Source organism: Suricata suricatta, chromosome 3 (assembly GCF_006229205.1).
Source record: "Suricata suricatta isolate VVHF042 chromosome 3, meerkat_22Aug2017_6uvM2_HiC, whole genome shotgun sequence".
Lineage (NCBI taxonomy): Eukaryota > Metazoa > Chordata > Mammalia > Carnivora > Herpestidae > Suricata > Suricata suricatta.
Genome location: NC_043702.1, coordinates 116,532,866 through 116,558,654, shown reverse-complemented (window position 1 = coordinate 116,558,654; position 25,789 = coordinate 116,532,866). Strand labels below are relative to the sequence as shown.

The window sequence follows — 25,789 nt, the reverse complement described above, 5'->3', positions numbered from 1 at the left end:
TTATCATTTAAAGTTTAGGTCTATATTGTCCTAGGTTGAAAGGAATATTCTTTTGGTTATCTATTATCACTGTCACTCTAACATCTATTACTTAGATTTTGAGTTATATCAAAGCCGAGAAGGATTTGAAAAAAGTATATGCACCAATATTTGAAGTGACTCTACACTTGAGCACTCCAGGAGAGAGTGACTCTTCAGAAACGTCCACAGAGAACTCTCCTGAGTCTGACAAGAGCTCTGAAGTACCTGGGGTGTGTGAAGACGAGGCGTCCGAAACTGAAGTCAGCTGTGTTGTAAAACCGTCGAGTGAAGAAATACGAGTAAGAAAGAATCCAGAAAAGGTTTGTTACAACCTTGAAGAAATTCTTTCAGGTAAGACGAATGAGACTATTAAAAATGAAGGGAAATATCCTAATCGCTGGAACAGAGCAACTGAGAGAAAATTTTACTAATTTATCTACTGTTGCTGACTAGTGATAGTAAATATTAAGAAATAATATTATCTCTTAGCAGTATAAATGTTAAGAAAGCTCTAAGTGAGCATCAGCTCAGACCACCAGTGGTGGGTGGAAGGGATAACACCTTTACCCATTTTTCTCTCACGTGCGCACCGCTCTCAGTCCTGGGGCCTGATGACCCTCTTCCTGGCGGTGAACCCCGCCCCCCCAATGCTTGTTGAATGCCCAGACCCTCAGACCGCAGCTTGGCCCTCGCTCCTCACAGTCTGGGGCTCGATGGCTGACCTCCTGGGACGCTGCCTCTCAGATGACCCTCCTGTGTGTTTCCGGATGTCCGGGAAGCACTGCCACGTGGCGTGTGGTCCCTTGCTGGTTTAAATACCAATCAGCATTTCATTCTCTCTCTCTCTCAATGGACTCGTATAGACCTAGAAATCACGACGGAGTTCGAGAATAAATACACGTATGATGAGTAAGTAGTAGACCTTTCTGATATTACAAGTCATTATAATCTGTGGTGGGCCCTGCACTTTTCTGAAATATGCTTTTATTTTCTCAGATTTTCAGAATTTGCTACATATTTCTTCATAACTCCCAACAGATTAGATTTTTCAATAAAAATTCAAAAAATGGTGACTGACCTTGAGAAATGTATAAGTGAGTATTTTAAAAGTGGAGCTAGATACACTGTGGGCTCTTCTCCCGGGTGTAGGCAGCCAGGGCTGTGGCGCACATCACCGTCTCTCGGGATAAGAAAGGCGCACACTCTGGGACCAAGTCATGTGAGTTTGGGATTATTTAAGGATGTGGAACTTCTACAGGTAGCCATAGAGTGCCTACAAGACAGGAATTAGGAAAATAGCATGAAGGTTTGGATTTTTTCAGGAATATACTGCAGAATTTTATGCGGCTTAAATAAGCCATATCTTATTAGCATAACAAAGATACTGTTTCCATCTGAACCTGATGTTGATTAATCCGTTTTAGTCCTGTGGATGCAGTCGGACACAGCACGGTGTCAGTAGCCTGGCCAGTGAATGTGTCCCCTCTCCTCAGTCTGCGTCCTAAAAGATCTTAAAACAACAGGACCTATGGCAACTCTTAGAAGGTTTATATTTCCTCTTGTTATTAATCAGTTTGGAGAGAGATATTTTGAGATTGTCAGATATCTTTGTTTCTTCTGAAAATTTTGCCCCCTAATTTTAGTCTTCATTAGTGGATCTCGCCACCTTAGCAGATCCATTTCCTTATTCAGTTATTTATTTATGTAAATGTGGACTCACTGACCTACATACATGTTTATATATGTATGTATACACACATGCATTTGTGTGTACATAAGCTTGAGAAAACAATAATTAAACCACCCCACCTTTTCAACTATCTGCATATAACAAGTATGTGTTTTCATTTTGCATTCTTACCTTCATAAGCACACCGGAGTGAAACTCATACTTAAAATAGTTTATTATCAGGGCTCCTGGGTGCGCAGTCAGGTAGGCCTCTGACTCGATCTCAGCTCAGGTCATGATCTCGCATGAGTTGAGCCCCACCCGGGACCCTACACTGACAGCTCGGAGCCTGGTTGGGAGTCTCTCTCTCTCCTTCTCCACTCTCTGCGCCTCCCCCGCTCACACTCTCTCTCTTTCTCAAAAATAAATAAGCAGTAAAAAGACAACCACCACCAACTTTAACAAAACATTTTATTAACACCCGGCGTTCCTTTGGAGGCATTTTCCTCATTGTTCCATATGCTCTCATAATTGTCACTTGGATGGCCGGATAGTGCTCCCTTACCCCAGTGTGCTGCAGTATGTGTAATCACGCGTGCAAAATCAACCGTGCTCGTCCCTACACACAGTCATGCGGTTAACGTCTGGCACATGGCTTGTGGCTTCCCTGGGCTCCCTCCCAGAGTAAGTCCACGGGAGCGACACTGACGGGGCGGAGGTCTTTGTCTTACTCTCTGTCGTTCTTCTGGGTGAGGAACATTAACCCTTAATCTTTAATGGGAGTTTTAAGAAAAATATGTCATTTGGCTTCACTTTATGGTGATATTTTTTTCCCATGCAGAACATTGTTTTTAAAAAGTATAACATTTGTAGAGCCATTTAAAAAGGGTGTGGTCATAGAGAGTCTTGCCCACTGATCACATATGATACAAAACATTCTCTCCTTGTCTTCTAATTGTCTTATGATTTCATTTTTATGTTTAAGCTTTTGATTGTTTTAAACTTCATTTGCACACGCTGACTTGTAGTTTTTTCCCAGACGACTCATGATGTGTCTCTCCCAGTATCAGTCATTGAATAATCCATTCTTCACCTTCACTGACTTAAAATGCTATTTTGATCATTCATTATATCTTAATATTTTATTCTATTCTTGGGCTATGTAGAGTTGGTATGTCTCTACTTCATGTGCCAGCACTATCCTGTTTTAATTACATAACTTTTCCCCTAGAGATTTCCGAGGTTCACTGATACTTGTGTTAGTCTGGGGAGTATAAAGAGAATATTACCATTACTTAATCTATTGCTCAGGTCATCTGGCCTTGTTTTCAAAGCCCGGTTCTTTCCACATGGGCTGTGTGGGCACAGGCTGTTTTCTTGGTGGCAGCCCCAGTGTAGGCTCATTGTGGGAGCAGGGCACTCAGAGGCCCGTCAGTGGAAAGACCTAGAGTATCAGTGGAAAGTGACAGTGTACTTACTGATTTGTTATACAGGGAAAATAATGTCCAAATTGCTACTCCATACCTGTTTGAGATGCAAGTGTATCAACCAGAGTACAGTGTTTGTGGACCATTCCTTTCTTACCTGTCACTAGCGTTTTTAGTCACCATACTGCTCTCCAGAGTCCCTTCGTTACCCTCCTCTTGAGTCCCTAGTAAGACAGCAGCCTACTGGGTCACTGTTTGTATTCCGTGTTGGGTTCTCCCAATACCCTGCTTGGTTTTTAAAGACCTGCCACCCCGCGCTGTGTGGCATGCAGTTTGCGGGCTTTGACGACTGCACCTCTGCCCTCCCGAGTTCCTTAGAGCGCCGCCCCATGGTGCCCGCGCTCCCTGGTGCTGCCCCTTTGTGGGGAGTCCTCCACACCTCCTGTCCCTGCAGCCTCAGATTTGCTTTCTACCCTTATAGCCCTGCCTTTTCCAGAAGGTCCTACAAGTGGATAGGTAGGTAGTCTTTTGGGTCTGGCTTTTGTCACTTGGAGAGATACATTTCAGATTCATCTGTCTTGTCAGCAGCCTCACTCCTCTTCATTGCTGAGTTGTACTCTACCATCTGGATGTACCACAGTTTCTCTCTGTACTCACGTCTGGGCCAGTTCCAGTTTGGAGCATTTATGAGTAAAATTGCTATGAACATTCATATACAGATTTCTGGACGAACGTAAGATTTCTTTTTTCTTGACTTGATAATCAGGGTGGGCTTGCTGGGTCCTTTGGTAGGCCCATGTTTCATTGTAGGAGAGTTGTAAAGTGGTTCTATCAATCTGCCTTCCTGCCAGCAATGTATAGAGTTCCAGTCACTCCATGTCCTCGTCACCACTTGGTATTGTCAGATTAAAAAAAAAAAAGTAGCTGTTCTAATAGGTTCATAGTGGTACCTCATTGTGGTTGTGATTTGTTTCCCAAACAACTAATATTGTTCATCTTTTCATGTGCTTCTGTTTTTGTGGTCAGATCTTTAGATCTTTTGCTTATTTTTATTAGAATGTTTCCTTATTGTTGAGTTGTGAGAAGTCTTTATATGCATCCTGGATACACGTCTTTTCTGAGATACAAGATCTGCAAACATCTTCTCCCAGTCTATACCTTCTCTTTTCATTCTTTGTCACAGAGCAAACCTTCTGAACTCTGATAGAGTACAGCTCACCAAATTTTTTCTATCACGGATTATGTTATGTTACCTGCAAACTCTGTCTAACTCACAGTCGTAACAGATGTTTCCTGTATTTTCTCTTGGAATATTAATAAAGTTGTGCTTTATATTTAGGCATATGACTCATCTTGGGTTAATCTTTGTGTAATGTGTGAGGTGTAGGTCAAAGTTTTGTTCGGTGTTGGTTGGTTTTTGCCCACGGACATCCGGTTTCTCAGTTAGTCTGTGCATGAACTGGCGGTGAGACTGTCCTCCGTTGGTCTCCTCCCTGTGCTGGTCTAGTGCTCTCCACATGGCATCACGTAGCACAGACATTCCAACTGTTTCTTAATGGTTTTCTCTGAGCTTCTATGTAATTATGCCTCCTCCCACCACCACCCAGTACCTGTCAGTGGTTCTGCTGTTTCAGTTGTATTAAATCCAGACTTTTACACTGTCTTAAATTCCATTTATTGGTATAGAATACTATCCAAGCCTCAGAATAAATTAGCCTCAGTTTCCAGTAGTTTTAGATGTCATGGATAATTTCAAGGTGTTGCTTTCAGTGAGACTTCTGAAAATATGAACTCTTGAATTATGTATTTTAGCCGAGATTATTCCTCTTTGCCAAGATCCTCGCCTGTCTGTCTTTACTGAATCGGTCCTAATTGTGAATTTACCTAATAAGACTGAAAGTGGAATTGCCTCTAAGAAGACAACCAGGTGGCCAGGTTGTCAGATCCTTTTTGAAATGGATCCTACCTACCAAGACCAAGTGAGTTTACAAACAACTTCTCTTAGGGAGACTCAGCCAATCCTCAGACTAAAGGGACTTACTGAAAACTCAAGGACCCTAACTTAGGACAGTTGAAATGTCATTTCCACCTTCTCCCCCAATGTGTCCTGCTCATGTGCTTTCAGCTCATTTCTTCTCGTTTGTTTTTTCCAACTTCCCCTCCAAAAATGAGGTTTTCTTTTATAGTTCCTACATGATGCTGACTTCCAGTCTGTTGACCTGCATTGGTCCTACCTTCCCCTTACCATCTACCTGGGTAATTTTGTTCAGATTTACAGGAGACTAACTGCCTTCACTTGGGTCCAATGATTCCTCATCTGTGTCTTGGGTTAGGTCACACAGTCCACAGAAGTGCCCTGTGCAGGGCTGCACACAGAGCACCTGCACTAAAGGAAGACATCAAGTGAGGGAATAAATGATTGGTGTTTCTAGTCCATGGCTCAAAATAACATGCTGACAATAAAGATAAATGGCCTGGTAAGCCCTTTCATAAACACCAAATATTTAAAAGGCCATCTTAATGTCTGAAAGTCTTACATTTCCAACATAATTCTTTAGTGTAGGTTCTTAACAAAATGAACTCCACATAAAGCTATGATTTTAAATATTTTAACAGAACTATTAGCCCATTAGAGCACACATTTTTTACTCTTAAAATTCTGACTTTTCAACATTTTTATTTACAGATTGCCAGTCTTCTGACCGTTATTGGTAACTCCATGGGCCTGGTTAATGCTTACAGCTGCCAGTTTATAAAATACTGCACCATGGTACAGAGGGCCAGAGTCATGGGCGTGACGATGTCATCTGTGAAGGAATTAACTTCAGCACAGTTTAAAGCTATACTAGCTAAATTCAGAAACTACCTGAAACACATTGTTAATATGGTCATTGAGAAACGCATTGGTATTTTCAGAGTTACAAGTCTTGATTACCAGTCAGAATGCCTACCGTATGTTGAGAATATCATACATCTGAGCCACGACCTCCTGCTATCTGTAATTGAAAACAAGAGCACAAATCTATTAGAAGTAAGTACTTTGAAAATGCCTATTGCATGAGAATCTTTACGATTATTAGGTTATAATTTTAAAGTACGTACTTTGGAAACACACCTGTTGAGTGTTATTCTCAGAAATATATATACTACATTTGTTTGGGTCTTTGATCAGATGTCATTTCCTCAGAGAAACCTCTGCCCCATCTCTAAAGTTGCACCCCACGATCCTTTCTCCCTTTTTTCCTGCCAGCAATTGTTGCAAGACTATAAATGTGGAAACAACATGATACCACTTTCATGTTTGCAGGGCCCGCTCTGGCTGCAGTGAAGAATGGATTCAGATAGGATGAGACAGGAGGAGACTGGGTTCTGAATCTAGGGGAGAGGTGACTCGTGCTCGGACGAGGCCTGTAGCAGCATGGAGTCTGGGGAGCAGAGGGAGTTGAAATCTATTTAAGAGGGAGAACTGACAGGCTTTAGTGATTGGCAGGATGTAGGAATAAGAGAACAACAGGAATTAATGATACTTTCAGCTTGTTGGTTAGGCAGCAGGGTAGGCAGTGGGGCATGGGGGTGACACAGCCCAGTGCTTGCTTCACGGTGCCGTCCTCCAGAAGAGACAGGTGCATGTGTGTGTCCGGCCAGCGGTAGGGAGGCAGGGCGGGAGCACATGTTTGAATGACCGGCATCCAAGTGGTCCTAGACGTTGTCAGGATGAATGGGAATGCCCCGGCTATGTGTACGGTGAGGATGGAAAAGAACCCCCACCAGAAGCCTCCAGAACACCGATATCTAGGAGGTTGTTAGAGGCAGAGGAGCCTGCAGGGTAGCCAGGGGGATGGGGAAGCAAGGGCGTATCTGCAGAAGGAGGGAGCATTTAGCAGTTGTTAAAACCACAAGGAGTTTGAGAGGATTGCAGGTGTCCGTTACACAAAAGGTACGGAGTGCTGCGTACAGTGGGCTCCGCGGCCTCGCCACAGCCACGGCTGCCCGGAGACGTGCAAGAAGTGACTCTCTGCTTCACTTAGGACTCTCACTTCGGAGTTCCCCAGCAAAGATCCGGAAGCCAAAAAAGGCTATTCAACGACCGGTTTTTGTGTCTCATGGGAAAAGGAATATGAGTGCTGGTCACACAGTCTGGTCCAATGGCCGCACATGGCCCGGACCCAGTGTCTTCACCCTCCCGCTTGGCTCCTGTGCTGAGGGCTGCTGCACTCGCACACGGTCACCTTCTAGTCAGAAATAGGGGAGGCGGAAGCAGCAGTGTGGTGCGTGTGGCCTCACTCCTTGGTGCCACAGCTGGTCCCCGTGCCCCTCCTGGGCCTTCAGCTCCGCACAAGCTCCTCTTCTCACAGCAGAGGAGGGCAGGCCAAACGGGGCGGCCTGGGTGTCCAGGCCGCCAGCTCACGGCGTCTGCACAGTGGCGCCGGGCCGTTCATGCCCTTCCTCCCATATGTCGAGTTTTAGGGGGCACAGTAAATATTCCCACTCTTACCTGGCCAGATGCTGGACCAATGGAAAAGATGAGGTAAAGCAAAAAGACGGAAATGTTCCCTTCATTACTCATAAAGTGGGCCTTGGAGAAGATGGCTTATAGTTGTTTAAAATTAACCCTCCCCAAACTGAAGTTCAGAATCAATGAGAGACTTAGCCAATCCAGTACCAGTGTGCCCCTGGCCTGGTCCAGCCGTGAGCAGAAACAAGCACATAGCCTTTGTGGGACAGGATGGCTTGAGGGGAAGCGTCTGGGCTGAGCCTGTCACTCCCTGCTCCCACGTGCCCCAGTTACAGGACTCGCCTCTGCTTTCCCAGGACATGGGTATAGCACAGTGGCACACCAGGGGGCTAGGTGAGGGGGCTCCCTCCTCATGGAGATATGGGAAGTGGGGTGAGTGCCAGCCCCCTGCCACGTACGGCTCTCCCCATCAAGTGTGATGTGGTGCTGGGTGTTCCAGTGATCCATAAATGAAGACCAGGGTGCAGCCTCCCACCCCGCCCGGTGTAAGATGGCAAAGGGATCGGGTGGCTCTAATTAGAACTTTTCCTCCTATAAAACCAGAAAATGAAGAAATAGCTATCTTACATGGTCTGAGCTAATGTCAAGTCTTACTGGACAGAACAAGGATTTGCTTCTGTGACTGTAGAGTGACTCCTGTGGTCAGTCAGTCCGGCAACCTCTCGCTCTGAGCTTCCAGGAACCCTCCCCGTCTCGACCCCTGTAGCCCCTGGTTATGGCCGCAGGGTAACTCTCTGGGTTTACCATCCTGCACGGCCTCATCCCATCCAAGCCAGGCCTTGGAGGTTGTGCTAGCCAAACACTGAACAAGTATGGCAAGGGCATGGGTTTGGACACCTGGGTGTGCCTGAGGGACTGTCACTGATGACTATTAGGCTTGGGCTTTCTTCTTTAAATAATTTTTTCCTATTTACTTTGGTTAATGCCACACAAAGCTAGGTATGATTTTTAAGCCTGAAAGCTCTTTATATTTAGCTACTGTCTGCGTTACACTTCCCAACCTCCCCTGAGAGTATGGTTATGCGTGTGACGTCATGTGGAGCACGGACTTGAGAGAGGGAGCAGTTACACCCTGCAGGTGCACTTTCTGCCACTCCTGTTGTCCCGCCTTCTCAGGGAGGGGCTTAGTTACAAAAGGGCTCCAGTCTCCATCCTGCTAAGGCCACCACTGTGAAGCCACCTCTTTAAATGAGAGCTCAGAAACAGCTAGCTATCTCCACTTTTACAGGCTTTGACTTAAAGAATTGTCAAGTCCACTCTGCAGAAGGCAGAGAAGAATTTTCTTATAAGAGCCTCCAACTCTGCCTGGCTTAGTGTAGCAAGAGTTCTCCTAGGACTTCACTGAAAGTAATAAAAAGAGACAGCATATGATACAGATTTTTTTCCTACTATTTACCTAATGCCACAGCTTTGCTCAGCACATTAGCTCAGTCCCGAGAAATAGCCGGCACCAGTGTGACCAAAGTTGTGCCCCTGCCTAACTCATCTTCCCAAAAGAAGATGGGCCCTAGATTCTAAGTGTTCTAACATCAGAGTCCTCAGGGACTAAAATTAAAAAGACTGACAATAGCAAGAAACTCACGTCTGCTGTTTGCATTTTGGATGAGTCTCAAAACTGTGTTGACTGAAAGAAGCCAGACACAGAGGAGTACCTGCCGGATGGCTCCATATATGTGTAACGCGACACACGAGTTTGCCCGTAGCCACAGCAAGCAGAGGCAGCGGCTTTCCGAGGCCAGGGGCAGGAGGACATTGGGGTGGGACACAAGGGGTCTCAGGGCAGTGACAGTTTCCCATGTTTTGATTATGGAGGTGACTACACAGGTACCTAACTGGGCTAAAACTCATCCTAATGTTCAGTTAGAATCTTTGATACGTAAATTTTGCTTTACCTGATTTTAAAAAATAATCTTGGCCTTTCCATTGTCGGCACCATTGCCTCCAGACTGTCAGCATGGCGGCATGCATGTGCACATACAAGGGCATTTTTTTCTTTTTTTTATAATGTTTATTTTTGAAGGAGAAAGAGACAGAGTGCAAGCCGCAGAGGGGCAAAGAGAGAGGAAGACACAGAATCTGACACAAGCTCCAGGCTCTGAGCTGTCAGCACAGAGCTCGACACAGGACTCGAAACTACAAACTGTGAAATCATGTCCTGAGCTGAAGTTGGATGCTTAACTGACTGAGCCACCCAGGCACTCCTATGGGCATTATTTTTAAGACTTTTGCATTTATTCCCATAAGTGAAATTGGTCTGTGACTTTCTCTTACCATCTTTATCTGTCTTTGATATCAGTGTCCTACTAGTGACATAAAGGAAGTTTGGGTATATTTCACCTTTTCCTGCCCTCTCTTGCACAAAATTGGAATTTCCTATTTTCTTTTTGATACAAGTCTGCATTTTATTTTATTTTTTAACTGTTACTTATTTTTGAGAGACAGAGCATGAATGGGGGAGGAACAGAGAGAAAAGGAGACGCAGAATCCAAAGCAGGCTACAGGCTCTGAGCTGTCAGCTTGAACCCACGGACTGCGAGATCATGACCTGAGCTGAAGTCAGACATCTAACTGACTGAGCCACCCAACAAATCTGCATTTTAAAATGTTTCTTTTTTCTGGCCTTTAAATGGGATTTGTGGTTCGAGTCAAGATATATGTGTTTAGTTGGTCTTTTGTTTTGATCTATTTCAGTCAAATGTGGAAGGCATTGTGAGCCTGTTACTATCCTGTTATATTTTATTCTCAAAACCATAGATGTGGACACCAAGTTTATTAAGGGAAAGTGACTTGCTTAGGGTCACATGGGTAGGAAATCCTGGAGCTGGGATTCAAACAGAAGCCTCTGATTGTAAAGCCTCTTCATTAAAACTGCTGGCGGGTTCACTGCTTATCCCTGAGAGATGGTGTAAGAGGGGTTTTCTATTTTAAGAGCTTCTTTGAACTGCATGTTTTGTATGAGCATCTATTTTATAACCGAAGAGAATATTAGAGACATACAGGCAATTAATTCAAGGCTCTGAAACCAAAAATTGCGATGACATTGATTCCAAAATTATGCGTGCCTATTCATCAAGAGCCCTGGAAACATGAGGAAAAAAATATGACAAAATTGTAATTTGAGTATAGAAATGCAATTAATTTGAAATTTTCATGGAATGACTTACATATACTTAGGGAAAGTGTTGACATTCTGCATATAATTATAACGAATACTTCTAATGGATAAAAATGGCATTTGGAATCATACTTGGGTGTCCCGTAGCTCTGTAACTCCATTTTTGACTGTAGACTAATGAATTCTTCTGAGACTCATTTCCTCCTGCATGAATGGGGTAAGAAACATGTAATGAACAAACACACTATCAGAACAAGGCAGGACCACGCACATGCTCAAAACACGGTAACAGAGGCGCCTGGGTGGCTCAGTCGGTTGAGGGTCCGACTTCGGCTCAGGTCATGATCTCACGGTTTGTGAATTAAAGCCCCATATCGGGCTCTGTGCTGACAGCTCACAGCCTGGAGCCTGCTTCAGATTCTGTGTCTCCCTCTCTCTCTCTGCCCCTACCCCTACCTGCTTGTGCTCTGCCTCTTTCTCTCTCAAAAATAAATAAACGTTAAAAAAAATAAAAAGAAAACATGGTAGCAATTATCCATCATCCATGTGGTAATGGCCTTGCCATTGCTATTGTGTTTATTTCTTAAGATCAAAATTATTCATAATATCACTTCCTTTTTTTAAATATATTTTTTAACATTATTTATTACTGAGAAACAGAGACAGAGCATGAGCATGGGAGGGGCAGAGAGAGGGGGAGACACAGAATACAAAGCAGGCTCCAGGCTCTGCACTGTCAGCACAAAGCCCGATGCAGGGCTCGAACCCACGCGTGGTGAGATCATGACCTGAGCTGAAGTTGGATGCCCAATTGACCGAGCCAGCAGGCACCCCCATAATATCACTTCCTTTCTATCTTAGCACTTATTTTAAATGTAGGTACGTTCACATTCCCTCTATTAACAATAGAAAGGATTTGAGCATGTTCTGTTCCAGTATTTAAGCACTATCTAGAATAACTTGTGGGTGACATCTTCATTTTTTCGTGGAAGTAGAATTCTGCAAGGTAGTGATAAGTATGCTGAAGGAGTAATTGGCCTTCTAAAATAGTGAGCAGTCATCCTATAATTACTATCGATGTGTTCTAACGGTCCAGGTTGTAGAGACCTCACTGAGGAAGATGGAGTGTGATCCCACTGAAATTGAAGAATTTGTGGAGCATTTTACGTTTTTGGAGTGGCTCTCCTCGAAGTTGTCTGTGTTGGAGGAAGAATACTCCACGATTGCGCAGCTGCATTCCGTCGTAAATTATTACCAGGTCCACATTTCAGGGGAGCAAACGGCCATATACCAAATTCTTCTCATGAAGTTTGGTCAACTGAAAACTTCCATGAAGTTACGGGAGATGAATAAAGATGTCGCTATTGCTAAATTCAGAGACAGTCTGGAAGCGCACATCACTGGGCTGCGAGTTGATGTCAGTAACTTGAAGGCCAAGGTCAGTGTGTGTTTTTCATCCAAAGTCAGCTGGCTCTTAGTGTCCCGGAGGCCTAAGTGTGTCAGCACTCACTTTCTGCGGAATCTTAGGTGAATAATTTAATCCAAATATTCTTAACCTAGACTCCACAGACAGAAGGTTGGTGATTTGTGAACCGCAGTGGAAAGACATGGTATATGTCTGTCTTCATGAACCTGTAACTGACATTTAGCGGTTTCCTCAGTTATGGACGCACTCAGACAACAAAGTGGTGACTCTGTTCATAGGAGTCAGGGTTCTCCCACAAGAGGCCCCCAGCCCCGAGGGCTACACCTGATGTCTGCCTGGGCCTCCCGCCAGGCCAGCAGTAATGAGTGCTCCAACTCCAGACACGTAGGAGAGCCAAGTGCACAATAACCCCACTCTCTGAGCGTCAGTGATGGTCAGCTGGGTCCTTTACCCTGTCCGGGCCTGCCAATAACAGTGAGACTTAAGGAGGTCCGGTAACCTGCTGACGGTCACACAGCATGTCAGAGCCTGGGCTCCAGGGACCGCACTTGTGTGTGACCCTCTGACCCCAGCACACCCCCTGCCTCCGGTGGTTAGTCGGCCACAGTGTTACTCATTGTGGTACAGTCAGTTCCCCCATCGACCCGTGCTCTGTACCGTTTCACAGAGACACAAGGAAGGTGAAACACATTCATCATGAAAGCACTTGGTGCACACATCCTGCCTGCAGTCTTTCAGGTATGACTGAGGGGTGCCTGGGGGCTCAGCCAGCGAGGGAACCGACTTGATTTCAGCTCAGGTCATGATCTCAAGTTTGTGGGATCGAGCCCTATATCAGGCTCTGTGCTGACAGTGTGGAGCCTGTTTGGGATTCTCTCCCTCTCTACCCCTCCACTGCACACCTTAATTTTAAATAAATTAAATAGTACTAGAAAGTTTCAGGCCCTTACACAAGTGTCAGGTTGACACAATTCACACTTTTTAAAGTGTATGAGGCCCGACACCGATGGAGCCCGGGGTCTGCGTTGCAGGGGGCCCACACAGGTGAGCAGTGAGTGGGAGGTCTGCACAGGAGAGCGGTGAAGTCTTTATTTTTTTAAGCATCTTGCAGCAAAGGAGAAACTCCAGTGGTCAAGCTTTATTTACTTTCAACTCCATGGAAACAGACAACTTAATTGTTTTAATTTATTTTTTTTTATGTTTATTTTTGAGACAGAGACAGAGTACGGGCAGGGGAGGGGCAGAGTGAGGGAGACACAGAGTCTGGAGCAGGCTTCAGGCTCTGAGCCATCAGCACAGAGCCTGACGCAGGGCTTGAACTCAGGAATGGCAAGATTATGACCTGAGCTGAAGTTGGACTCTTAACCAACTGAGCCATCCAGGTGCCCCTAAAAAAAATTAAATCTTAAAAAGAAAAATAGTACAAAGTTAAAGAGAATCAGAAAAAGGAAATGACCTCTGGAGTCAGCCATACCCTGAAACTGCCACTTACCATTTGATGACGGGACAATTATTGATAACTTTGGAACATCCCTGAAAAATTGTGAAAAATATTAGCTACCTCTCAGGATTATTGTATGGATTTAGTAAGTAAGGTAATGTGTTACTTAAACTAGCACAGTGCCTGAGAGAGAGAAGGAACATGACACATTATCACTATGATGGTAATAATAATTAAATAAGTAAGAGCCTTCCTTATTTATCACAATGATAAGTTAAGGATAGTCCTTGCAGATGATTGTTTATTAAAACTTAGGTCACGTGCTAACCTGCTGTCAGTAAAATACGTTGGCATCCCAAACGATACGATCTCTTAGAATGTGTCCCTGGCATGTTTCAGATCAGAACTCCCATTCTGCTGTGTGCCAGGACGTTCACGGCCACCGCTCTGGACATGATGAGCACACTCGTGGAGGAGGCGGCGGGACTGGCACACAAAGCGAGCACCTACGCCAGCTTCCAGCACGGCTTTGACAATACTGAGTCCCACACGCACTCCCTGAACCTGGAGGGTATCACGCAGATCGTGCGGGCGGAGATCGCGGACATCGAGTGCGACCTGACCTTGCGGAAGATGCTGTGGGACACGCAGAAGGAGTGGGGTGCGCTCTTCACGAAGTGGAGAAATAGACCTCTCCAGAGGGTCAATGTAGAATCCACTCAGAGATACGTTTCAAAATGGATGCATATAATCTCCATGCTAGAGAAAGGTAAAAACATCTTTTTCAAGCTTTTCTAGAATTGCCCACACTGAGCAGCCTCTGGGTCAGGAGGACCATTGTCCTTGACCTTAACTTCTTTGCCTGTCCCCAGTGCCTGGCCGTTAGTGGCTGGAGAGGCTGCACAGGAGCGTAGGGGCAGGAGTCATTTCCTGAAGTGAAGAAAGAGATTAAAACTTGGTTAAAAAAATGTATTTTTTTAAGTAATAACAATGTTGTGTATTCATTAAGCTGTTTCCCTCGGCTGGAGCACAGGCACTTGGCCACAACGGCAGCCTTGATGACAGAGGCGTACCTGTGCATGGGCCAGTCACCCAGGTGCTCACTGTTTGCCCACACCTCGCCTCAGCCAGCAGGAGAGGTAGCTGAAGTCACTTTGAGAGGTGTCCCTTCTGTGAACCCTCACATCTGAAATCCTGCCAACAGAGATGGTCCTGTCAGAGTGAGGCTGTGAGGCACGTCCTCTCAGCGAGGCGAGTGTCTCACCCCCTGGCAAGAGCGCTTGCGCTTCCGAAGCCCCTCCCCGGCCCTTAGCTGCAACTCTAACCTCCTTTCCGGAAAAATACTGTGCTTGGCTCGTTTTGAAGTCTACAAGAAATAAAACAACATCACAAAACATTTAGAAAAGAGGAAAGGTGGGGACAGCTCCCACCATATCACTGCTGTGACGTGACACTCGTTCTGTGACTCCTTCCCCAGCTTTGTCCTGTCCCTGCCCCAGTGGAAAGCGTGGAGTGAGCACATAGACAGTGCTTCTCTTACTCATAGTTTCCCAGAAAGATCTTGCTCGTTTCCAAAATGTAGACTTAGAGAGACCAAGTTACTCTGTTTTCCTTTCACTTCACTAGGTCACAAACAACATTTTATTATTCAGCGTGGCTTTATGAAAGGAGCCCCCTCTGGATAGATCGGATATTCGAGCATATAAGTGTCATGCTCAGTTTCTGAGTCCCCGTCTTTGATGTCTTTGCATCCTTTTTCTTCTACGAGTTGGGTAAAAAGGTTATGAGACTTGAACCTTCAGCTGCAGAGGTTTTGAGTCCTGTCCATCAAGGTTTGCCAGTGCCTGAGGACACACTGGTCCTGGTCTGTGACAAAGTTTTTACCTATGTTCCTACATTGCAGCATTAAATATGTTCTTTATGAAATGATAAAGACGGACCGCCCCCACCCTTGATGTGCCTCTTTACTGAGCAGAATGTAAAAGCCCAAAACCTGTAACAGTCTTTTGAAATGTATATGCATGTACTGGTCTGCGTATCTGGTCACTAAAAATCTGGGAAACCCCCTGATGGCTGGCTAGCCCTGACGTCACATTTGCCAAGAAAACTTGGCTTTGCTGGTCTTGGGTTTTAATCATCCGTTCCGATAACTATTGCTCTTTGTGTTAATTCATGGCTGATTCCTCTGGGAGGGTGATGCTAATAAAACTCATTAGTTTGATATAGACCCGATAACTGTGAAACTAAGGTTAAATAGTAGATTTGTTTTCTGGTTTAAAAAATAGGATCCATTGTTATTTGTAGGTTTACCTAAAAACGACGTGGTGACCCATCTTAAGCAATCAGTGACAGAACTTAAACAAGTGCTGCCTACCATCGTAGCTCTGAGAAACCCCTATCTCAAGCCAAGGCACTGGGAGGCTGTCCAGGAGATTATTGGAAAGTCGGTGTCTCTTGATAAGAACTGTACGGTAAAGAATCTTCTAGCACTCAAGGTAAACAACTTATTTGAAAGCAAAAATAGGTTGAAATACCAGAGGGACCAATTTTAAGCAAGCGAGGAAATCTACAAGGAATAGGAATAAGAAAAGGGAGATGTTGGTCGACCATCTGCGAAAATGGGAGCAGGCTAGCGGGGAATGAGTGGGCTGAAGTTATGTGGAGCTGTGGTACAGGTTCGCCGTCCTGTGACGCCACCGTCCCGGTGATGGGGTGGGGGTTTTCCTGGGTGACGGATGGAATTATGTTTTGTTTTTTAGCGGGGCTACTTCTCACGGCAAGTATGCCTTCTAGGAGCAGAAACCTCTGCTGCTGTGTTCGGTCTTATGTAAAATGAAGATACAGTAAGAACACGTTGGGACGCCTCTGCCAGTAACTTGATACGATCCATAAAATACACAGGGAGGGGCTATTTGATCTGCCACTGAGGGTTTGTTATAAAAGTAGATTCATGACTTTTGTGGTTACAGCTTTTTCTATTTTCGTAACTAGCTTCATGCATATTTCAGGCTTCGTGATTAAGAGTATCTCAGGTAATTTAAAATAGTGTTTTATAATTTTCTATTACATGATCTGTTGTAATGAGGAAATGGGAAATGTTGAGGAATTTAAAAAGAAGAACTTTTTAATTTTCTTACATTTATTCATTTTTGAGAGACAGAGTGTGAGCAGGAGAGGGGCAGAGGGAGAGAAGGAGACACAGAATCTGAAGCAGGCTCCAGGCTCTGAGCTGTCAGCAAAGATCCCAACATGGGGCTCAAATCCACAAACCGTGAGATCGTGACCTGAGCCAAAGTCAAATGCTTAACCAACTGAACCACCAGGTGCCCCTAAAAAGGAGAAAATTAAAAGACACCTTTCGTTGATCTTTAAAATTAGATCAGTATATATGTCCGATCCTGACGGTGGTTTTCCTCTGGAAATCACATATCCACTTCCCTATTTAGCATCTGCACTTTTGTGTCTCAGAGACTGCACTGGTAGCATTCCCAGACGCCCCGCCCCTCCCCAGCTCCGCAAATGGCACCCCCATTGTTTTTCAGTTGCTTAAGCTAAAAATGATGAACAAATATTTCAGTCCTCTTTTGCTCTCTCCATCCTCATCCCATCTAAATCTCATCCTGTCCTGGGGCCTCCCAGACCTCCTAACTGATCTGTGCGCCAGCAGTAAATTCAGCACAACATCTAGATAATTTCAGATCATGGATGTCAATGTCCCCTAGGCTTATACAAAACAGCATTCCAGGAACGTAGCATAATTGCAATGACATTTTCCTTTTCAAAGTCTTGGACTATTGGAGTCCTCCCTGGGCGAGTCACGGAAAGGGTGACATTTGGCAGACAGCCTAGCAACAGGCACCAAAAGTGAGGGCAGACAGGCCTCAAGGGGATCAGCCAGTGGCTCCAGAGCTGGAAAGGGTTCCAGCGAGCTATCCCTGTAGATAGTTTAAGAACGGATTCTCATGCAGTTTGTGGAGGATCCGAAGTAAGGTAATGCAACATCCAAACAAAAATGAACAAGGTCTGTAGCCTCTGAAATGGCTGTCAGCAGGAACCCTTTCTTCTGAGGTTAATTGTTGCTGTGGTCAGAGGGGAGAGCAGGCATCAGCTGCTAACCTTACCTGAACTTGAAGAGGCCCGGGAAGATTTTGACCATCCTGCTTCTATTCAACAGCTTACCTAGTGTGACATGAGTACCCAGACAGACAGGATTGGGCCCAGAGACCCAGCCTTCATTTCCTAGAGCATGTGTAGTACCTGCTTGACCCAGAGATGGCAGTCATGCTGCAAGACTGCCTAGGACAGTCCATGGCAGGAGCCCTCTTGTGGTCCTGCCAGATGAATCTATTACGTTATATGACAGCAGTTTCTGTCCAACATGTTACGTAGGCTCTGAGAAGCCTATGACGTGAAAAGCATGTCACAAAGTAAGTGCAGAGGAAGAGATCAGTCATTTGCATAAAACGAACACAATCGCTTCGTGATTGATCTTTTTTTACTTTGGAAACTGGGCATTTTATCACAGAGGCAGATAATCCGTGATAGGCCTTAAGACTCATCTGAAACCTCCTAGGTATTACCAAGTTACTTGGGAGACCTGACCAGTGGTCAGTCACCTCCCAACCTTGGGCCTTAAGGAGTTGAAAGGGCTAAGCATGCTTGGTTGAAATTCTGCTTGACGTGTTACTGGGTCTGGAGTTTATTAGCAATTTCAGAATGTCCGTGTGAGGCACAAGCATCTTTCTTTGTTCAACACAGAAACTCGATGGTCCTGTGGTTCCCTCTCTGCCTTTGGCCGAATAGTCTGTGTCCAAAGGCAGGCATCCTTCTCAAAGTGTCCGTTTTAGCCATAAGCAGTCAGCTGACTCAGCACTGCGATGCCCGTCTCTGGCAGGCGATGAACCATGGTCGGGTTTTACCGAAACACGGGATCAGGTGTCACTCTTCCGTCCCATGGAGATGACAGATGGGGCCAGTGGTAGATCCTTCTTTGAGGGATGAGAGCGATCCGCCTGTGAGTTAATTCTCAGATGCGGAACTGATGTGTCTCTGTGGCAGTGATGCTAAGATCTTGTATCAGGATCTTGTCTCTGGGAGAAGAAGGCCTGTGTATATACTCCATCCACCAATGTGAGTTCAAGCCACTTATCCTCATGGATATAAGGCAAGGAAAGAGAAGCGAGGGAAGGCTGGGTCTTCCCAGATTACATTCTCTCAGATCATTGTTTCCTGAATTACTATGGGAAGTAAGAGTGTGTCACGGAGGGAGGAAGCTGTCGGCGCTAGTGCACAGAAGGGAATGCTGAAGGGGATAGCCATCTGCACAGGGACCCAAGGTGCTGTCCGCTGATCTTCACACGGGCTGCAGTTAGAGGAAGTGCACGGAGTGACTGGAAACGTCACAGAGCACACAGAGAGTGGGAGGTGTGAAATGGTTGGGAAGGGCCCTGTTGTGAGAGTCAGGTGGCGGGGGGAGGGGCGGTGGGGGGGGCACACTCACGGCAGTCCTGCGTTGTAAGCGCGTCAGGAACCCTTTGTTCGCAGAATGTTAAAGAATAATGTTTCATTTCAGATGTTTCAGTATGAAAACGAAATAAACGAAATCTCAGCCTCCGCCACTAAGGAGGCTGCTCTTGAGAAAATGCTGTTTAAGATTATTGATCTGTGGAACACGACCCCACTGCACTTGGTCATCCATCAGTCCGAGATGTACTCTGTCCTGATCCTTTCGTCCACAGACAACATACTTGCTCAGCTAGAAGAGTCTCAGATCACACTGGCAACAGTTAAAGGGTCTTCCTCTCTCGGGCCCTTTAAGGTAAATTTTATGGCAAAAGGAAAATACTGTAATTGTTTATAGTTTTATTTGTTGCTTTATATTTTTGCTTTTCACAACCTTTGAATTGTATAAATCATTTATATACCCATATAGATGAGATGGAGCATTTAGTAGTTGGAATGCTAAAAACAACTTTTTTGGGAAACATTAACTGTTGATGAAGAGTTGTCATAAAGTTCAGTTTGGGCAAATAAAATAAGTTTAGGTCATATAAAAACATGACTGCATACACCGTGGCTTACCGACGGTGCCACTGCTACTAGAAACATCTGTGGTTCTGGCTGGGCCCATGCCAGACCCACTGCCCACGGACCCTGCTTGCTGACACAGACTCTTCCTTTCCATTTCCTGTGCTGTTGCTCTTAACGGTGAGTCCTGTGTGTCCACACCTGTGTGTCCCTGCAGTTTGCTAGAACACATCATGATTAGAAATGGAAAGATAGGGTCAGCTCGTATTCAGTGGTCCCTGATAGTCCCTCTCTGTGCAGCCCCACATCCACTAACATGGCCCAGAATCACTTAAAAACTTACGGAAACTCAACAAGACATGTAGTAATATAGAGATACTTAATAGTAAAGTTACCATAATTGATTATAGGTAGTGTGTCAGAGAGAAATGTGTGCCCATCAAATGGAATTCCCATTATTTGCAAACACCCTAGCATTTAGGGAAGATGTCAGTTAACTGAACCTTAGAGGAAAAAGGGATAAACCAAATAGACCATATTTTCCAACCACAGACATTCAAATAAAAAATGAACAACAGGGAAACACCAAAAAAATAGACAACAGCAAATGTATCACAAAACCCAGAAATTTAAAAGCATTCATAAGACTATACAAGAAATGTATTAAATTTTTTTCAATTAGAAATAAGCAGAAAGAGAATTTTAAATCAGACCTTGTCACAGTTGCCCGATGCGACCCCCGATGCCTTCAATAAAGTAAAATGAAGGTAGTAAATGATACATGGGCATACCCAAGTGGAATAGCAACTGCGCAGGTGCACACACACCGACTTCCACTTCCAGGGGAGGAACCAGGTATACCTTATCCCCGAAGCACCTGCGGCAGAACAGAAGGAAAGCGACGGACTGTGGTTTCAGGACTTCCGACATCAGGCATCAAATGGCGAGATCCCGCCGAGAGGGGAGAACAGATGAGAAGAGTGAGGGTTGCTGCATCCTGAGTTTGCAGGCCTTGCTGGGGGTGAGTGGAGTGACCAGAGCCTGGCGACACCCTGGTGAGGGGAGGTGCTGCTGGAAGTCAGGACGGAGCCTACAGGGCCGCGGGGTGGGGCACAGTTCCAGGGCCCGTGGCCGCACTGAGTGCTGGCACATGCACACCAGAAACCCCTTGGAACCCGGGAAATGAGCACGTGCAAGGGGGAGGGGGCCAGCCCCGCTGGGAGCAGCACCCGTATCCACCAGCCGCCTTAGATGAGCAGTTGATGGAGCGCTTGAAGGACCCAGCAGTCAGCCTTAGACTGAATGCTGCTCCGACAGATCTTCAAAACCATAATGATGAAACTGTTTCTAAATAATTTAACAGCACTCAGAACAAAGCTCAAGACCATTTATAGAAAAACAAAAATAATCCAGGCCCCCTTATGATAAAATCACTGTGTCTGCATTATCAGGCATTTATAAAAGTAAGAAAATAGAATTCATGCTGAAAAAAAAAAATGTACTGATGGAAACTGATCCTGAACTGATGAAGAAGTCCAAATTAGAGATAAGGATGGTGAGACAAGTAGATCTGGAAGATTAAATAGACCAAATACAAACGGGAAGACCAAAGTCAAACTTCTGCAGATGAAAACTGTAATATCTGAGGTGAAATACATGTGGGAGGGGATTGATGGCAGATCGACATTACAGGAAGAAAGATGATAGACTTTAAACAGTTTTAAAAAGAACAAAGTTGGAAGATCAGCACTACCTGATTTAAGACTTCTTGTAAAGCTATGTAACCAAAAACAGGTCCTTGTATTTGTTTAAGAACAAATGGAACAGAATAGGGATTACAGGGTACCTGGGGGGATCAGTGGGTTGAGCCTCGGACTCTTTGATTTTCGCTCAGGTCATTATCTCATGGTTTGTGAGTTCGAGCCCTGTGTCAGGCTCTATTCTATGAGTGGAAAATTCTCTCTCCACTATCTTGGATTTCTCTCTCTCCCTCCTGTTCTCTGCCCCTCCCCTAACTGCACTCTCTCTCTCTATCAAATAAACAAGCCTAAAAAAAGAAAAAAAGAATATAGATTAAGTATAGACAGTTCCAGAAAGAAGTCTTTTTAGAAATTATGCTGACAAATTGGACAGTTGTATACAGAACAAATTTTTTAAATCCCTTCAAGCCATATCTTGTAGCACATGTAAACTTTAACTCAGAAATAGATCATAGACCTAAAACATCAGAGGACATTTCTGCAACATTGAGAAGAAAATCTCAGAGAAAGTTTTGTGACTTTGGGCTAGCCACTTTTCTTCAGTATGGCACCCGAAGACTGATCAGTAGAAGGAAAAGTCTATCAACTGAATTTCATCAAAATTAAAAATTTGTGCTCCTCCAAAGACACTGTTAAGGCAAATACATATATAAGCCAAGACTGGAATGAAATATTTGCAAAGCATATGTTTGGTAAAAGACTTATTTCAAGAATATATAAAGAACTCTCAAAAAACAGTTAAGAAATGGGCAAAAGACTTAAGTGGCTACTTCACCAAAGAAAGTATTTGGAAGGAACATGGGCATATGAAAAGATGTTAACTTCATTACACATCAGGGAAAAGTTAGAACCCCAGTGAGGTACCACTCCACCTCTTACAGAATGACTCCAACGAAAAAGACGGATTAGCCCAGGTGTTGGGGGGAATCTCATACACTGCTGTGTAACAGGTAAAATGTTATAATCACTTACAAGGTTTCTTTAAAAGTTAAAAAGTAGACTCACCCCGTGATGCAGACATTCCACTCATAGGTATTTACCCAAAAGGAAGGCAGGCTTCTGTCCCTACAAAGACTTACACCTGGGTGGACGCCTGGTGGCGGACACACACATTGTCTTGTGTCTGTACCATGGAACACTGGGCAGCAGTAACAGGGAAGTGCTGTTCTGATCTATGCAACAACACGAGTGACTCTCAGAATAATTCTGCTGAGTGAAAGAAGTCAGACCAGAAAGAATACCTGTCATACGGTTTCATTTATATAAAATTCTAGGAAATGCAAATGAGGCATTTCAGAAGGTCCATCAGTGCTCGTTTAAGGGCGAGAATAGGCAGGTGTAGGGGAAGGCATCGCAACAGGGCACAGGAAACCTTTCCAAGGCGATGGATGCGTTTGTCATCTTGAGGGGACTGCCTCACGGTTGTAAACCTATGTCAAAGAATGAAACTGTGCGATTTAAAAATCCATTTATAGAAGTCAATTATACCTTAAATTGAAATATACATTATACCTTAAACTGAATTATATATATATTAAATTATACCTTAAATTGAAATATAAAATAGATTTAAAAGGAAATATGGACATCACAGCAGAAGGGAGATAAATAAATGAGTTATACGTGGTTCCCTCTCAAGAGTCCATGTCAGGGGGTGGGTGGGCCAGTCTACTTGTAAGCATTTTAGTACTAATTGATTTTTAACCATTTTCCTCTTTCTTTAATAAATATACTAGCTGGAAAAAGATGCAATATTCACACGATGTTTTATTTAGTTAAAAGAATAGGGGCGCCTGGGTGGCTCAGCCAGTTAAGAGTCGACTTCATCTCAGGTCATGATCTCATAGTCCATGAGTTTGAGCCCTGCGCTGGGCTCTGTGCTGACAGCTCAGAGCCTGGAGCCTGCTTCGGATTCTGTGTGTCCTTCTCTCTCCCTGCCCTGCTCATGCTCTGTCTCTCTCTCTCTCAAAAATAAATAAAACATTAAAAAAAAATAAGAAGAAAGAATGAAGATGACCTTTAAGTACTGATGTAAAGCCTCCCTAAAAGACACTATTAGGTTAAAAAAGCCAAAACAAAAACAAAAGCAAAACACAAAAACATTAGGAAGCAATCAATGTGTATAATATGAGTGCATTTGTATAATATTTATCTAGTACATAATATTTATGGTTACATAAATGCAGCCATATTATACACATTTTGTAACTATGCATTTATATCACCATGTTATATGCGATGTATTATATGTACATATGTACAAAAATAAAGGACTCAAAGAATAACAAAGCAAAAAATATTTATGTGCCGCATCATAAATTAGGACAGAAAATTGCATGAAGAACATCTCAAACCTTTCCCCAAACTAAATATAATTAGATTTGCAGGTATTTGTGTGACCCTCTGCCATACTGACACACAGTGACTGACACACAGTGTCACACAGTGACTGATAATCCCCTTGGATGTATTTCTACTCCATGACCCTTAAGACTTCATGAATGTACGTGTTTATCTTACAGGATCTTGTGGAAAAGTGGGATCAGAAATTGACTCTCTTCTCGTATACTCTTGAGGAATGGATGAATTGTCAAAGAAATTGGCTTTATCTGGAACCAATCTTTCATTCTGTAGAAATACAAAGGTAAACAAAACAAAACAACAATAAGCCATATAGAGGTTAAAAAAAGTGTGGTGGGTATTTGTTGCCTGTAATCCCTGAGAAGTCATTTCTTCAATGAACACTAAAATAATCTGCCTATGTGCACAGGGGTAAAATGTGCTGAATAATTATTTTTTCTTTCATGAAAGATTGCAAGCATCATGTCTTTAAAAAAAAAAAAACTGTTTCTCAATTTCAGGTGTAAAACTATTAAGGATTGGGTAAGAAATGACCCATAGGTCATTGTAATCCCTCAACCCCAATACCGTGTTTCTAATTTGTTCTAGAACATTAGTGTGGTTTTGATAGGAGCAATAAACATGTGTTTCATAGTCTACGTACATAAATGGTGGTTTCTTACTTTGGCCCAGGTGAGAGAATGCAGGTCCTAGACAATTCTCCCTTTTTACTCATAAGCATTCACATTTCTTGGTCTCTCTCTCTCTCTCTCTCTTTTTTTAATGTCTTTATTTTAGTTTGAGAGAGAGACAGAGAGTTAGCAGGGAGGGGATGAGAAAGAGGGAGACACAGGATCCGAAGCAGGCTCCAGGCTCTGAGCTAGCTGTCAGCACAGAGCCCGACACCAGGCTTGAACCCACAGACTGTGAGAACATGACCTGAGCCGAGGTCGGCCATTTAACCAACTGAGCCACCCAGGCACCCCAGTTGGTCTCTCTTTAAAGTCACTGGTCGCAAGAGCACATAAGTTGTGGCATGTGTATTGTCTAGACAGATTTGAAGTGTTGACCATAAATCACTCAAGCTAGCGTGGGAGCCATTCTGAAATAAGGTAGGCCGTCATGCAGCGCGTGTTTGTAATGTGGTAGAGCAGATGATGGGGGACCGTGGGTTTTGGGTTAAGTATCATGAACTTTATTTTAAGGGCAGAGGGAGCTCTGAGTGACTCACAAAAGAAAACTTGTGTGGGTGTGAGTCTTGCTTTGCGGGGAGCAATACCCATGTTTGTAATATGTGTATACTCCTTGTCAGAGGACTGCTTTCTAAAGTCCTAGTGTCAAGCTCTAGTTATTCTTTCGTTCTCACGGGGAAACCACATACCTGGGGAATGTGTCCTTTGTGGTTACTGTTTACTGCCTGAAATTCAAACCTCAGTCTTGCTCTTTACACAAGAGTTCTTAATTGATGGAAAGTTGAGACTCCCGGCTCAAAATGGCGCCACATTTTGCTGCCCAGGCTTTGCTGTGAGAGAAAAGGGGGCCTGTAATTAAGGGGCGCTGATGACTGCTACACCACCACAGCGCTCAAGGAAAGGAAACATGTGTCTGTCATGGCCCTGCCTTTGAGAACTGGAGAAAGATGGTGGGCCCTGCTTCCGGAGGAAATGTGGGAAAGAGGAGGGTAGGGGAGGTTCAGAGGCAGGGAGAATTCCTAAAGAGAATGTATGAGAGTCGAGGATGCTGTCCATTCCACTCCCAGCAAACTCCTTGTGAGGCCACCCCAGAGCCTCCTGTGGAGGTCAGGGGGGTGCCCAACAGGGGAAGGTGATGGCCCCTCCCTGATAAGACTTTTGCTGAGCTGAAGAAGCTTTGAGGCCCATGTCCCCAGATGGGGAACGGGAAAATGGTGGGGGCTCTTGGAAGAGCTTGACAGGCATTGCCCTGGGGTTTGGAGCGTGGGAAATCAGGGCCTGCCTCTTCTCTGGAGACAGAGCACATGGCTGCCATGGGCCACTAGTTCTCAGCTGCAGGTGACCTTGCCCTCTCG

At 44.4% G+C, this 25,789-nt stretch overlaps 1 protein-coding gene across 1 annotated transcript in view; it reads left to right on the top strand.

The window, feature by feature from the left end:
• Positions 1-25,789, top strand: part of DNAH14 (dynein axonemal heavy chain 14) — a 296,737-nt gene that overhangs the window by 56,537 nt on the left and 214,411 nt on the right. Inside the window, exons 12-21 of the mRNA XM_029934922.1 lie at positions 96-372; positions 885-930; positions 1,018-1,115; positions 4,930-5,096; positions 5,804-6,148; positions 11,845-12,186; positions 14,015-14,384; positions 15,920-16,110; positions 19,188-19,433; positions 23,925-24,046. Coding sequence (XP_029790782.1) covers positions 96-372; positions 885-930; positions 1,018-1,115; positions 4,930-5,096; positions 5,804-6,148; positions 11,845-12,186; positions 14,015-14,384; positions 15,920-16,110; positions 19,188-19,433; positions 23,925-24,046 — 2,204 coding nt within the window. The remainder of the gene's footprint in view (positions 1-95; positions 373-884; positions 931-1,017; positions 1,116-4,929; positions 5,097-5,803; positions 6,149-11,844; positions 12,187-14,014; positions 14,385-15,919; positions 16,111-19,187; positions 19,434-23,924; positions 24,047-25,789) is intronic.